Source organism: Coffea arabica, chromosome 5c, assembly GCF_036785885.1.
Source record: "Coffea arabica cultivar ET-39 chromosome 5c, Coffea Arabica ET-39 HiFi, whole genome shotgun sequence".
In the NCBI taxonomy this organism is placed as follows: domain Eukaryota; kingdom Viridiplantae; phylum Streptophyta; class Magnoliopsida; order Gentianales; family Rubiaceae; genus Coffea; species Coffea arabica.
The window spans coordinates 47,398,419-47,410,130 of record NC_092319.1 but is presented as its reverse complement, the minus strand read 5'-3'; the positions used below and the strand labels follow the sequence as shown (position 1 = coordinate 47,410,130).

The window sequence follows — 11,712 nt, the reverse complement described above, 5'->3', positions numbered from 1 at the left end:
ACCAGTAAATCATGTTTATTGCCTCGGATAATTACTAACAAGCTAGTGAAACTATTATGCCGGAATTCATTAATCTATTTTTGTACAGCCATAACATAAAAAAGGATAAATATAATAGCTCTGCCGGTTGCCTATATTGCTTTTTTCTCATCAAACGTTGTACAAAATTCCCACTCATTTTCAAGGGCGAAACTAAAATGTACCGATCACATGGATATATATATATTCCCACGTGGGCTACAATATTTGTGCGGAGTAGTTGAACCACGTTGTGGCCCAATCAATATCCACAGTTATGTCGACCACTAAAACCCTGCCTCAGCCTAGTTTCAAGTTCGGGGCCAAGCCCCCCATCTACGCAATCCATTGGGCCATTATTTGGCCCAATCATTTTTTCTTATGTTATATATATATATACAATTTTGTTTCCCCTTGCGCAACTCCCTTAAAATTGATAGAATAGCAAGAAGCCCATATTTAGGGACAAGAAGATATACATTGACAAGCAAAAAGATAAATACATGAGATGAGAATAGGGATTGAATAACATCATAATGCCCCATAATGGCTAAATTCGAGGATTGAATGTGATCACCCTACTAAGAGGCAGCAACTGCTTCTGTTTTCTCCTCTTTCTTCTCCTTGATCACTCTCTTCCAGTTCTCTGCGCTGTCAATTATTTCTCCAGTCTTGATGAGGTACCGGACGCGCTTTCCATTGTCCAAGGTTTTATGACCTACACGGCTCGCTACATTTTGTTCCTTAGAATATAGCATCACGTTTGAACTGTGAATGGGTGCTTCTATCTGAAACCATCCAGCCCCAGACGTAAAATTATCAAAGAAGTGTTAACTGGGAAGTGCGGAAAAGTTTATCATTAATGAAACGAATCTGAATTACAGAAAATATTAACTACCTCCCTAGTAGTATGACATGAACATCTTTACAGTGGAAAGAAATCCAACAAGCAGAATAGATGGGTGTATGGACAAATATTACAAGTATTGATTACCTTTATAATTTGACCTGGTTCATCCTCCCCCCTACTCTTCACATGCTTGGTCTTCAAGTTGATTTCTCTCACTTTAATGGTACTGTTATGCTTAAATATCTCAGTGATTTCTCCAGTTTTACCTTTGTCCCGTCCAGATATGACTTTTACTGTATCTCCGACCTTAACATGCATCTTATGTAGCACCGGAAGGCTGTTTCGCTTGCAATCTTTGCGCTCCCATCGCTTGAGCTGGGCATAAAAAAAAAAAGGGCAAAAAAACCGTGAATAAACGATACAATAACCCTCTTCTTTGCTGAATTGCCTAAAATACAATAAGTCTCTATTTCTTGTCAGTCCTAATGGACACCCATTTTAGTATGTGCCATACAATAGATCCTGCTCAATCACCATCAGTTAACTGAAGCAATTTCAAAAGCCTCAGATGTTCAAATAGAAGACCCTCCCGTTCATCAGAAAGAGGAAACAGGTAGAACACTGAGCAGCAGTTTAAATGTTGTAATACTTCAAATGTAGGTCCAATGCAGTCAGTTTAACAAAGCAAATATCCTGCATTCATCCTCACAAAACATTTCCTAAGAATAATGGTGATTTCACATGCCATTCCTACTATTTAGTTTACTATTAAGCTTTCTGAGCTCACAATGAAGCTCTCGATATCAGGATAGTCAAGATGAAAGTTTTTTGATTAATGAGAAATGCATTCTAGATATTTTGAACAGAGTCTGCAGCATTGTGTTCCTGTTTTTTCAGTTTGTACTTTGCCATGTGCACATCAAGCTTTGTCTATGTTGATTAGCAAAGATAGAAAGAACATAAATTCTGAAAATGAGCTTGATAAATTGATAAATAGCTAACCTTTGCTGAAATAGAACAGGGATTCTCTGTGGGCACAACCTGCATCACATAAAAGAAAAAGGCACTAATGCAGGGATGAGCGATTTTAAATTCCAGCATTCAAGGGGGGAAGGGTTAGGTCGGGTGGTAAGGGCAGATTATAAGTAGAAGGCCCTAGGTTCAAGACCTCCCACTTACAAAAAAAAAAATTTTTTAATTAAAAATAAAAGAAAAAATCCAGCATTCAAAGTGAAGTAAACAACAACTTTACAAGAGAACAGCAACTGAAGACAACTACTGTTGTAGAAACAACAAGAACCAGTACTATAAATGCAGGGTACTCCATACATGCAGGGTTCTGAGATCTGATATTCTAAGCATTAAACGATACCAAGTTACTAATCGTTTCTAATTGCGCTACTGCAAGTTCAAATAAATCCACAGGCATTGGGAACTCGGAAGACTATACGTCCCCTTAAGACAAGTCTTATAGAAACTAATGAAATGCAGTTTTTTTTTTTTTTTTTTTTTTTTATTTCTTGTGATGATGATAAGACGACTTTTCCAGAAAGACTTTACACAAAAATTGGAAGACGAAATCAAGGCAACCATTTTCCGTCTTGATTTTGAAAACACAGATTAGAGATCAATAGCCAAAAAGAGTTTCACTTAAAACAGAAGACATATCATAAATTTCTCCATATAGGAAAACTTTTCAACACATGTAACCAGAAAATTGGGAAAATAAAGTTATGCACATGAAGCAGCAAGCTGCTACTCCCATAATGCACATATCTCCTCCCCTTTCTAGATACAACAAAATATTACTCTGCTTCAGCCAAATGAATAGAAGAATTTCCTCCCCTCTTCTAAGATATAAAAACATAGTGACTAATTTACAGGAAATAATATATTGAACTTTTCTTTTAGCCACAAAATGTTTCAAATGCTCCAAACATTCTTGATCCCAATTAAGAGCAACAAAGTATTCCTCACATAATGACGAAGAAAGATATGTCTGAAACAGAAAAGCCTAAAGCTTTATGAAGCAAAACAATCCTCCAAGAAGGAAAGAAAGAAAAATAAAAGCCCCCAATGAATATTAACCACTACCACTCAAGAAAGTACAAGAAATAAATCCATATTCTCCAAGAACTTCAAGCAGTATTCGATGGAGCTGAATTAGCAGTTCTTTCATTTATGAACATGAAACAAAGATTAGGGAAATGAATGGGGCGGCGTACTTGAGGTGGGCAGAGAGGGACGGAGAAGCGTTGGCCGAGAAAACTGTTGGAGGAGAGAGAAAGAGAAGTGAAGGAGCTCTGTAGAGCTGCCATGGCTCTTCGCAGCTGCAGACTAACAGGGGAACAAAGAAGTAGAAGGAACAAGATAGAGTGCTACTCCAATCTAGCTGAATTTTGTGGATTAATCAATCCGACCCGTATGGCCTGACCTTTTCAACCCGACCCCGGAATTAATCTCTTAAAGGTATTTTTAAAACTTTCTACTTGTTTATCTCTCTCTCTCTCTCTCTCTTTCTTATGGTTTTATTTCTCTTTTTTTGAAAATTTGATTTCACTTTTACCATAGGGAGAAGAGGATAACTAAAGTGAAATTTGATAAGTTGATTTTTTAATTATTGAGAATTTGGGAATTGATTTCGACATTTCAAATTCATAACCCAAATTTTTGCCTCATTATCAAACATTTTTTATTAATTTCTCTCCAAATTTTCAGAAAAAACATTTTGTTAAGTCCCCAATTTGTTGCCATTCACCATTCCTTGTTCTTCACCACCCCTCCCAAAGAAAAAAAAATCTTTAGAACTTATACTTCCTACACTCGTGAAGATGAGCACACTTTCTTTTCTTTTCGTATCTACCCCAAATTATGTGCCTTTTTCCTTTTTACGAAGGTAATTTATCAATTTACTATTATAATCATATTTAAGGCCCGTTCGTTTAAGGTTGTAATAGTTTATTTAAAAATACTTTTTTAGTAGATTTTTTAATAAAAGTACTTATTAACTACTTAAGTATTTTTAAATTAAATATATTGTTTGGAAACATAATTCAATAAGTATTTATTGCATTGGATAATGTAAAATTTAAAATTTTTTAAAAGTGTTTATCTCTTTATTTGGTTCATAATATAGGATAAAATGATTACATTTATTTTTTTTAAATCACAAAATCTACTTTAAAAGCACCAAATTTGAGTTTCTGCTAAGAGTACTTTAACACCAAAAACTCTACACATAATTTTATGAGATGATATTCACCAAACACTTTAAAAGTACTTTTAACACTTAAAAATGCTTTTTTACCAAAAAGCACAACAACCCTAAACGGGGCTTAATGTGTATCTTTATCAACAAATATGTTACTCTACTAATTCAATTATTTTAATAGGAGTTATCAATACAATTCTAAAACTAAATATTAATAGAAGGGTACATGAGGTGAGTATTAAACCAAAAAAAAATTGCATTAAACATAACTTGCCCTTCTTAATATGTACTACTATAACAAAAGAAGTAGGCCTAGACTACTAGTACAAGAGAAATTTTTCTTGTTTGCTTGTTTGGTGGATAACTGTGCACGCTCAACCGAGGTTTACTCCCTTCTCGAACACAGCAACTATCCATAAGAGACAGAAAACAGTGGGAAGAGAGGACTAAAACCAATACAGCAATTAAAGAAACATGAAAGGAGACCAAATTCCCTCCCAATGGGAAAATTGCTCCAAGTGCTCTCCATTTCCATCACAACTGTCTAAGAAAGTTAAATGCATGCCTAACTTTTTCCTTCTTTTTCTTTTTGTTCAATCTTCTACACAGATGTACAAAAATTTGGGGGAAGGAAGAAGCGAAAGATGGGGCTGTTATGTTACAGTGAAATCACAAGTCAAGAGAGGACTCGTCCATTCCTATCTATCAAACACATACTTTACAGGTCAAAACAAACGGGAAAAAAAAACCACCATAAAAAGGTGTCGGCTACACTTCACAGGAGTCAGCGGTGCTCTCCACAGATTCCATGCGCCGATGTCCAGACATAGGACTTCGATGGGTTGATTGATCAATGTTGATTGTAACCTCATCTGCTGTAGCAGACAAAGATTTCTTGTGATGCTTCCTCTGATTTCTCAACTTGATAACCCGTGACAGTACCTGTACAATGTCCCTCATGGAGGGCCGTTTTTTAGGAGCGCGATTTACACATTTGAATCCCAGAGTTGCCACGTCATTCAGCTCTTGCAAATCATATTTCCCATCAAGACGAGAATCAACAATTTCTTCCCAACCAACATTTCCTTCAGTATTCATAGCCGCCTATTACCAATAGGTTCACTTTTTCAGAAAAAGGAAGTTTATGCAGGAAGGGAGCTAAATTGAAGTTACATCTACCGAGCATGGTAGAGCAGATGTATGGATAATGAGAATTGTGCTTGTATAGAGGATAATAGAGCATCGTTAATATGGCAAAGCCATAGTGTCCAGTATTCTGCACTATTGCATCAATCACAATGGACGATTAATATCTTCAGGAACAAGACAATTTGGTCATAAGCAATTCATCCAGTTCCTCTAGAAGCTACTTATGTCTACAATTAGCACTTCATATATTTGCTCCCTTTTGCTTTGATTAGATTGTGTTTCATATGCTAAAAGAAAGGCAGAAACAACTTACTAGTTCCACATATTCCATTAGTCCTTGAAGCGGATTTCTTCCTGCAACAAGTTCAAATAGCAGCACGCCATAACTATAAACATCGCTTTTCTTAGTAAAGGCCCTTGTTGATATATATTCAGGGTCAAGATATCCAAAAGTTCCCCGAATATTTGACACGTGCTTGCTGACCATTTCTTCCCTTGAAAGCCCAAAATCAGCCACCTGTTAAAACAGCACATCCGTAGTTAATATAAGCCCCAACAGCGACGTGCAAGAACAAGAATGTTCCAACTCCTGCTGAACAATGCAAGAAAATGACGATACAAAAAGCGAAGCTACATAAATGCTGCTGATAGCTAACCATAGAATCAAGAAAATTAGAAATACGTACCCTTGCCCTCATGGACTCATCCAACAGAATATTGGAAGATTTAATGTCACGGTGTATCACAGGAGGAACTGCCTGCAAATAATATGTCAATAACCCAGAAAGGAAATCCATAACCTCCACAAATGCATCAGCATAAAAAGGATTTTGCTAAGTATAACTATGGCAAAGAATCAAATGCAACAAAATAACAGCTCACCCCATCATGTAGATACTCCAAGCCCCTTGCAACATCCAGCGCAATTTGAACCCTCAACTCCCAGCTCAAAGGTTCAAGCTCTTCACCTGCACAACAAAATAGTAAGCATTCATGCAATCCTTTGATGACTAATATAATAAGATTAACCGGAAATTGGTTTCTCTAATTTGCAAAAGATAGCTCGTTTAACTTTAAGGACTTGATAACAAGCTAAAAGTTATATGCTGCTTGTCCAGAAATACAACTGAGAGGGATTTGGTGGCTTTTTTACTTAATAAAGTTTCACTTGCCTGCTCTAATCTAAAATAAGTTTCATAACCACAAGATTGGCAATTTCTCTAGGTTTAGAGCTTTAATATTGAAATTCTAACTAAACAGGCTGCATATAGCAAGAAAAGCTGTCATGTCAGTCTTTTGACAAATGCATTCCCTACCTAAAGATCATAAACTTTCCTCCTTCATGGGCAGAAATTTGAGCCGTGTTCTATGTTACAATCCAAAATTGTGCACTAAATTTGTAATTTCAGTGTTTCATTGAGCATAAAGTGCTTTTAACTGCTGGATAATGGAATAGCTCAAGATGGCTTGTGATTAAGGATGATAAACTACATAGACACATAGTTTCCCCACTTATGTAGAAATGATGCATCTATATATCGCTCACTTAATCATAAGGCCATCCATTTACGTGGGAGAAGAATATATAGTGTAGGAAAACTTTTGGCTCGTTGGGATCAGAGGTTCATATTCCTGCTTTATCCTGTTATACGTATTTCCACAAATCTAATGAGCTATTTTAGGCATATCTAGAATTAGAAACTTACTGTACAAATGAGAGGCCAAACAGCCTCTACTCATGTATACATAGATAAGCATACGCTGGCCCTTTTCTGCACAATAGCCAACCAAATTTACAAGATTCCTGTGATGTAACCTTCCAAGTAACATAACCTGACAATGAAGATGTAGTAGAATTAACATTTAGATACATGGAAAACAGAGCAAAGGAGTTGATCAACTCCATATACGTCAGGAAGAACTAGAAATTTGCTCTGGGATGCAAGATGCCTTTTTCATCACACAGTCGCAATAAATATTACAAACTTCAGAAGCTCGGTCTATTTAACAGATCCCAATGGTGATACCCAACTTAATGATTATATGTACAAGAAAAAACAAACCTATTTTGCTCCAGAAACAGATACAAATAGGAAAAGGAGAAAGAATGCTTAATAGAAAAATCGCACGCAATTTCAACTCATTAATATATGGTAGGTTGCTGAGTTGGATATATCTACATTTTGCAAAGTGGACTATTTATCTTTCAGCCATGGGGACTTCTTCAATATTTATGTCTTTTTGCTTTTTTAAGGTAATAATTAATTGCCTTCCTTTTTCACTTCCTCGCTTATAGTAACGTTCAATCAATTTATTAATTTTCACCTTAGACATATTCGTATCAGTTATGCCTTACTAAATCTTTTTATCAATCAACTTATAATTTTTTTTAAAATCTTTCAGCAAATTTTTTCCCATTCAAGTAACAGGTTCAAGAACTAATTACTTTCCTAAAAGCAACCAATCACGTTTTAATTACTTTTGTTACTAACATTTTAGCCAACTGGTTTCAATATCAGCCTCACTAGTTTAAAATTTTCACAATTCAAAGCTGCCTGATGACTTGCTCATGACAGGTCTCAACTGCATGGGAGCACACATAAGGTATGCATATAGAAACAAGTAAATGGTTATAGTGGCTTCAGCCAGCAATTTAGGTTGCAATCAATAATACCTCAGCATGGAATTCTTTCTCGCCTTGCTTAGAATCAGTTGCGAGTACCTTAACAGCAACAGTCTCACCAGTTAACATCTGAGCTTTATAAACAGGACCAAACGCCCCTTGTCCAATTAACGTTGTAAAATTGACAGTTGCTTTCTGGAGATCCCTGATTGTACATCAAGAAAAACAAGACTAAGAAGCTGCGTGCTGAAGTGTAAAGCACTACACTGACATAAATATATACAACTTCTAGCACATACTTTGGAGCCCTCTGCCAAATTAGAATTTTAAGAGAGTTGATAATAACTTAGATGTGGTTTTGATTCTTTGGCACAACTCCATGAACTTTAAAGTCAGTTATTATAGTTAAGTGTTACTTCTGCCTGCATTAAAAAAATTCCCAATATCTAAACAGAAGTCACCAAGCATACGATGAAACACTCTGAACTTTTATCTAAAAATCACGTACTTGTAAGAGTACTCCAGAATACCAGATGCAGAAATGATATTAGCCTTCTTGAGTCCTCCAAGCCAGAAGGAAATGCCATTATTTATACTAGTCTTTGGAGACTCTGTACCAACCGATGAATCTGATAATGCTGTGCAAGAATCAATACCATTTTGACGAATTGGGATCGTTGCTGCCCTTCTAGAACTGCTATTACCTATCTGTGATCGTTTCCTGTGGTACAAAAAGCAGAAAAATCCACCTATAGCCAAAAGCACTCCAATCACCACCCCTATCGAAATCCCAATGATTAACCCAGACGACTCGGCTTTCATCTCTTTGCTCGTTCTAATATATCCTACCTAAGATTTTTTCCATCGGCCCACCTGTTAAAATAAAATAAACTAATAAAAATCCAAATACTAATCAGCTTTGAAAATGATTCTGAAGACCCCAGAGAGAGTTCACCTAAATCAGAGATGTTATCAAAAAGTCCATAAACAGTTGATTCTTATATCTAGAGTGATTTTATAAAAAAAAAAACAGAAAAAATTGATATTGACAAAAGAAAAACAAAAGGCAAGCCATTCCACTAAAATAGGGTGGAATGCTTTTATATGTGTTTAATGTATGTAGTCAGGCTGTAAATAGTACAATACTGGAGAAGGAAAAGTCTAATTCAACAACTAAAACGACGACTTACAGGAGGGAAATGCAAAGCAGCAAAAGCAGACTACAGTATGAAGATTTGGTCAACTTTCCAAATCCTACATCATTGCATTACATGGGATTTAGAGAGAGTGAAAATTAAATCCAGAACCCAGAAAAACAAACATCTAGCAAAAAAAAAATACCCACACAAATTTTGTTTGGAAAAAAAAAAACTTCATTAAACATATAGCAGAGCATACATAAATAAAATGCTTCCCATTTTCTTTTCCCATAAATTTATAAGCACCCAGAAAAGAAATTACGGAAAAAATAGAAATGCATCGATCAAGCAAACTAAGTTGAGATTCAAACATGGCCCAGGGGTTAAGGTCCTTGCTCCTTGTCCTGAAACAAGACATCGGTTCTCACCATCCCAAACATTCTTCCCACTCGTTCCTTCCCCACCCAGCCCCTTAAAAATAAGTGCAGATCAAAATTACAGCTGCACAAAAGCAAGAAATTAAAAACTGCCTTTTTTGCCGTAGATTTCATGCTATTACGTTTTCAAAAGAATAAGACTGCAACGGCACATTTGACGTAATTATTATACCTTTTCTCCAGTTGGCGATTATCAGCAATGAAAGTTGCAGCAGTTACTAATTAGTACTTGCTATGTTAAACAACTTCTCCAACCACCCACCACTCCAAATATTTGATTTTCTCTTTGGATTTTGTTTCTGGTAAAAAAAAAAAAGAGAGAAAGGAAAAGGACGAAAAGGGTTGAAAGAAGATCGAAAACTGGATGAGAAAATGTGAAAGTTGAGGGAAGGAGAAAGGAATCTTTGCGGAGTTTTAAGAGAGATCGAAAGCGAGAGAGAGAGAGAGAGAGGAAAGAGAGGAGTTTGATCTGTTTAGGTTGGCCACTACCAGCTTTTGGAGAACGCTGAAAAATACTGCTCACGTAGGATGACTTTTACTGCTCCTTGGTATTCTGAGGATTAATTTGGGAAACCCACACAGTCTAGTAGTAGTATTTTTTTTTTTTCTAAGTGGGAGAAATCAGAAAGGAATAAATTGAAACTTGGGGGGGTTTTTTCGCATACCAGATGCGTGTGTATTTGGGAATTTTTAAATTCCCGGTTTGTCGCCACGTTTACGTTTGAGAAGAAAACGCGCGTAACTTGTGATAATTTTGGTCTGACCAAATTAGCAGACAATTGAGAATACTTTTTTTTTTTTTGTTTTATCTTGATAAAGGAGAATTCTTTCTCATTCGTATGACTTTGATGATTATTACTGCTTTAAAAAAAAAAAAAAAAGCCTCCAAGTAATTGATTTTGTAGTCAAATTAGCTGTATTTGATTATTTGACCAAGCTTATAGGTCATTGAAGAGTCGGGCTAGTTTGTGCAGAATTAACTCTCAATTATGTGAAAGCATGTGCGAGTTGATATTTTATAATTTCATGAAATTGTAATTCTAGCTCAAATTCAGTGCACATAAGTCGTTGACTGAATCAAGTTGACCCAGATTTCACCGCTGATGATCATTTTTAATTGGAATTGTCTAGGCTTTAATTTCTTAGATTTGTCATTGATCTTTACAGAATCGTGCAATTGAAAAATACGTAAAAACCTATGAACTTGAATGCTTAAAGTCTTTTGTAGCCTGCTATTTTTTGAAATTTTTATAGTAAAATGTACAGTAGCAGCAGCGATATAATACGTGTGAGGTTAAAAAAAGAAAAGGTAACTAAAAAATATGTTCGTGAAATAAAAAAAGGTAAAAATTTTTGGAGAAAATTTGCAATCCAAACAAGACTTTGAACCCGCTGTTTAAGCGGATAAATTTTTTGTTAAATGGGGTGAGAGATTGAGGTGATCTACCGCGTCCAATTCAACATGGACCAAATATTACTTATTCTTACTCGTTATAACAACACTAAACTTTTTCTTGGTACCAATAATTATCCCAAAAATCATAAATCGGGATACATGAGGTTTTCCCTTAACAGATATAATAGATGCTTTGTAAGTCCAAGTAAAAGTCTTTAAGACTTGGCATGATCAGAGATTGGTGAAGTTTTCATGTCACTCATCTGACTAACTTGTTACATGGGCATTTGTGTGCAATTGTTCACAGAGACCCGAATTCGCTCGGCCAAACAAACTGTAGTATGATAAATAAATTTTTTTTTTAAAAAAAAAACATTGATGATGTGTAGTGTAGACAACTAAGGCAAGTCATCGAGAAATGAAATTCAATTGCAAGTGCAAAAGGAGTCAAATCGAACATTAGATGGAGCGTGTAATTATCCCCAAGTGATCAAAGATTGGAGTACAAACATGAAAGTTTTTATAAGAAACGAAAGGGAATATCGGACAGATTGTGACAATGGAAGGGGAAGGAGGTGTCTTGAAACAGGAAAGACGTATTGAAAGGGACAGTAGCGTGGAAGCGTAAAGTTCACTTTTGTTGAGCAAATGGACCTCTTTTTTTTTTCTTTTTTTTTTTTTTGCTTGGATTGGAATAAACTTTTCCTACTACAAATGAACAATTCAATTCAAAGAATTAGGGAGGACAAGGAAGGAAGGATGGATGGCTACCGTACCGCATTAGGACTGAGACGAAATTAATGCACAGCTATATTATTTTTTTGGAGAATTCACGAGTTTCATATAATAAAATAAGAATTTACACACTAACCGTCAACTTTTCTCGCTT

The 11,712-nt window shown here is 35.7% G+C and overlaps 2 protein-coding genes across 5 annotated transcripts; both read right to left on the bottom strand.

Moving 5' to 3' along the window:
- Positions 1-476: 476 nt before the first annotated feature.
- Positions 477-3,287, bottom strand: LOC113689610 (large ribosomal subunit protein uL24c-like). The gene is made up of 4 exons (XM_072051393.1): positions 3,094-3,287; positions 1,871-1,909; positions 1,013-1,243; positions 477-806 (listed from the first exon to the last, which is right to left on the bottom strand). The coding sequence occupies exons 1-4, from the start codon at positions 3,184-3,186 to the stop codon at positions 600-602; spliced, it is 570 nt and encodes a 189-aa protein (XP_071907494.1). The 5' UTR covers positions 3,187-3,287; the 3' UTR covers positions 477-599.
- Positions 3,288-4,543: 1,256 nt separating this feature from the next.
- LOC113691027 (calcium/calmodulin-regulated receptor-like kinase 1) lies at positions 4,544-9,968 on the bottom strand. Of its 4 annotated transcripts, XM_027209196.2 has the most exons (10): positions 9,600-9,968; positions 9,362-9,491; positions 9,042-9,105; positions 8,360-8,724; positions 7,903-8,056; positions 6,935-7,061; positions 6,111-6,196; positions 5,915-5,986; positions 5,542-5,745; positions 4,544-5,183 (listed from the first exon to the last, which is right to left on the bottom strand). In XM_027209196.2, exons 4-10 carry the CDS (start codon positions 8,671-8,673, stop codon positions 4,848-4,850), a joined length of 1,293 nt encoding a protein of 430 aa, XP_027064997.1. In that variant the 5' UTR covers positions 8,674-8,724; positions 9,042-9,105; positions 9,362-9,491; positions 9,600-9,968; the 3' UTR covers positions 4,544-4,847. The 4 variants fall into 4 exon arrangements, with proteins under 4 accessions (XP_027064997.1, XP_027064998.1, XP_027064999.1 ...); XM_027209197.2 differs by lacking the exon at positions 9,042-9,105; XM_027209198.2 differs by lacking the exon at positions 9,362-9,491.
- Between the last annotated feature and the right edge of the window lie 1,744 nt (positions 9,969-11,712).

Bases quoted from the DNA above. Each gene is read 5' to 3' on its own strand.
- LOC113691027 (XM_027209196.2), bottom strand. From the start codon at position 8,673: ATGAAAGCCGAGTCGTCTGGGTTAATCATTGGGATTTCGATAGGGGTG. The intron at 8,057-8,359 runs GTACGTGATTTT...ATGTACAATCAG, and splicing joins ATTCTGGAGTACTCTTACAA to GGATCTCCAGAAAGCAACTG. The intron at 5,987-6,110 runs GTGAGCTGTTAT...TATTATTTGCAG, and splicing joins TGGAGTATCTACATGATGGG to GCAGTTCCTCCTGTGATACA.
- LOC113689610 (XM_072051393.1), bottom strand. From the start codon at position 3,186: ATGGCAGCTCTACAGAGCTCCTTCACTTCTCTTTCTCTCTCCTCCAAC. The intron at 1,244-1,870 runs GTTAGCTATTTA...TTTTATGCCCAG, and splicing joins CCTGTTCTATTTCAGCAAAG to CTCAAGCGATGGGAGCGCAA. The intron at 807-1,012 runs GTAATCAATACT...GGATGGTTTCAG, and splicing joins AACCAGGTCAAATTATAAAG to ATAGAAGCACCCATTCACAG.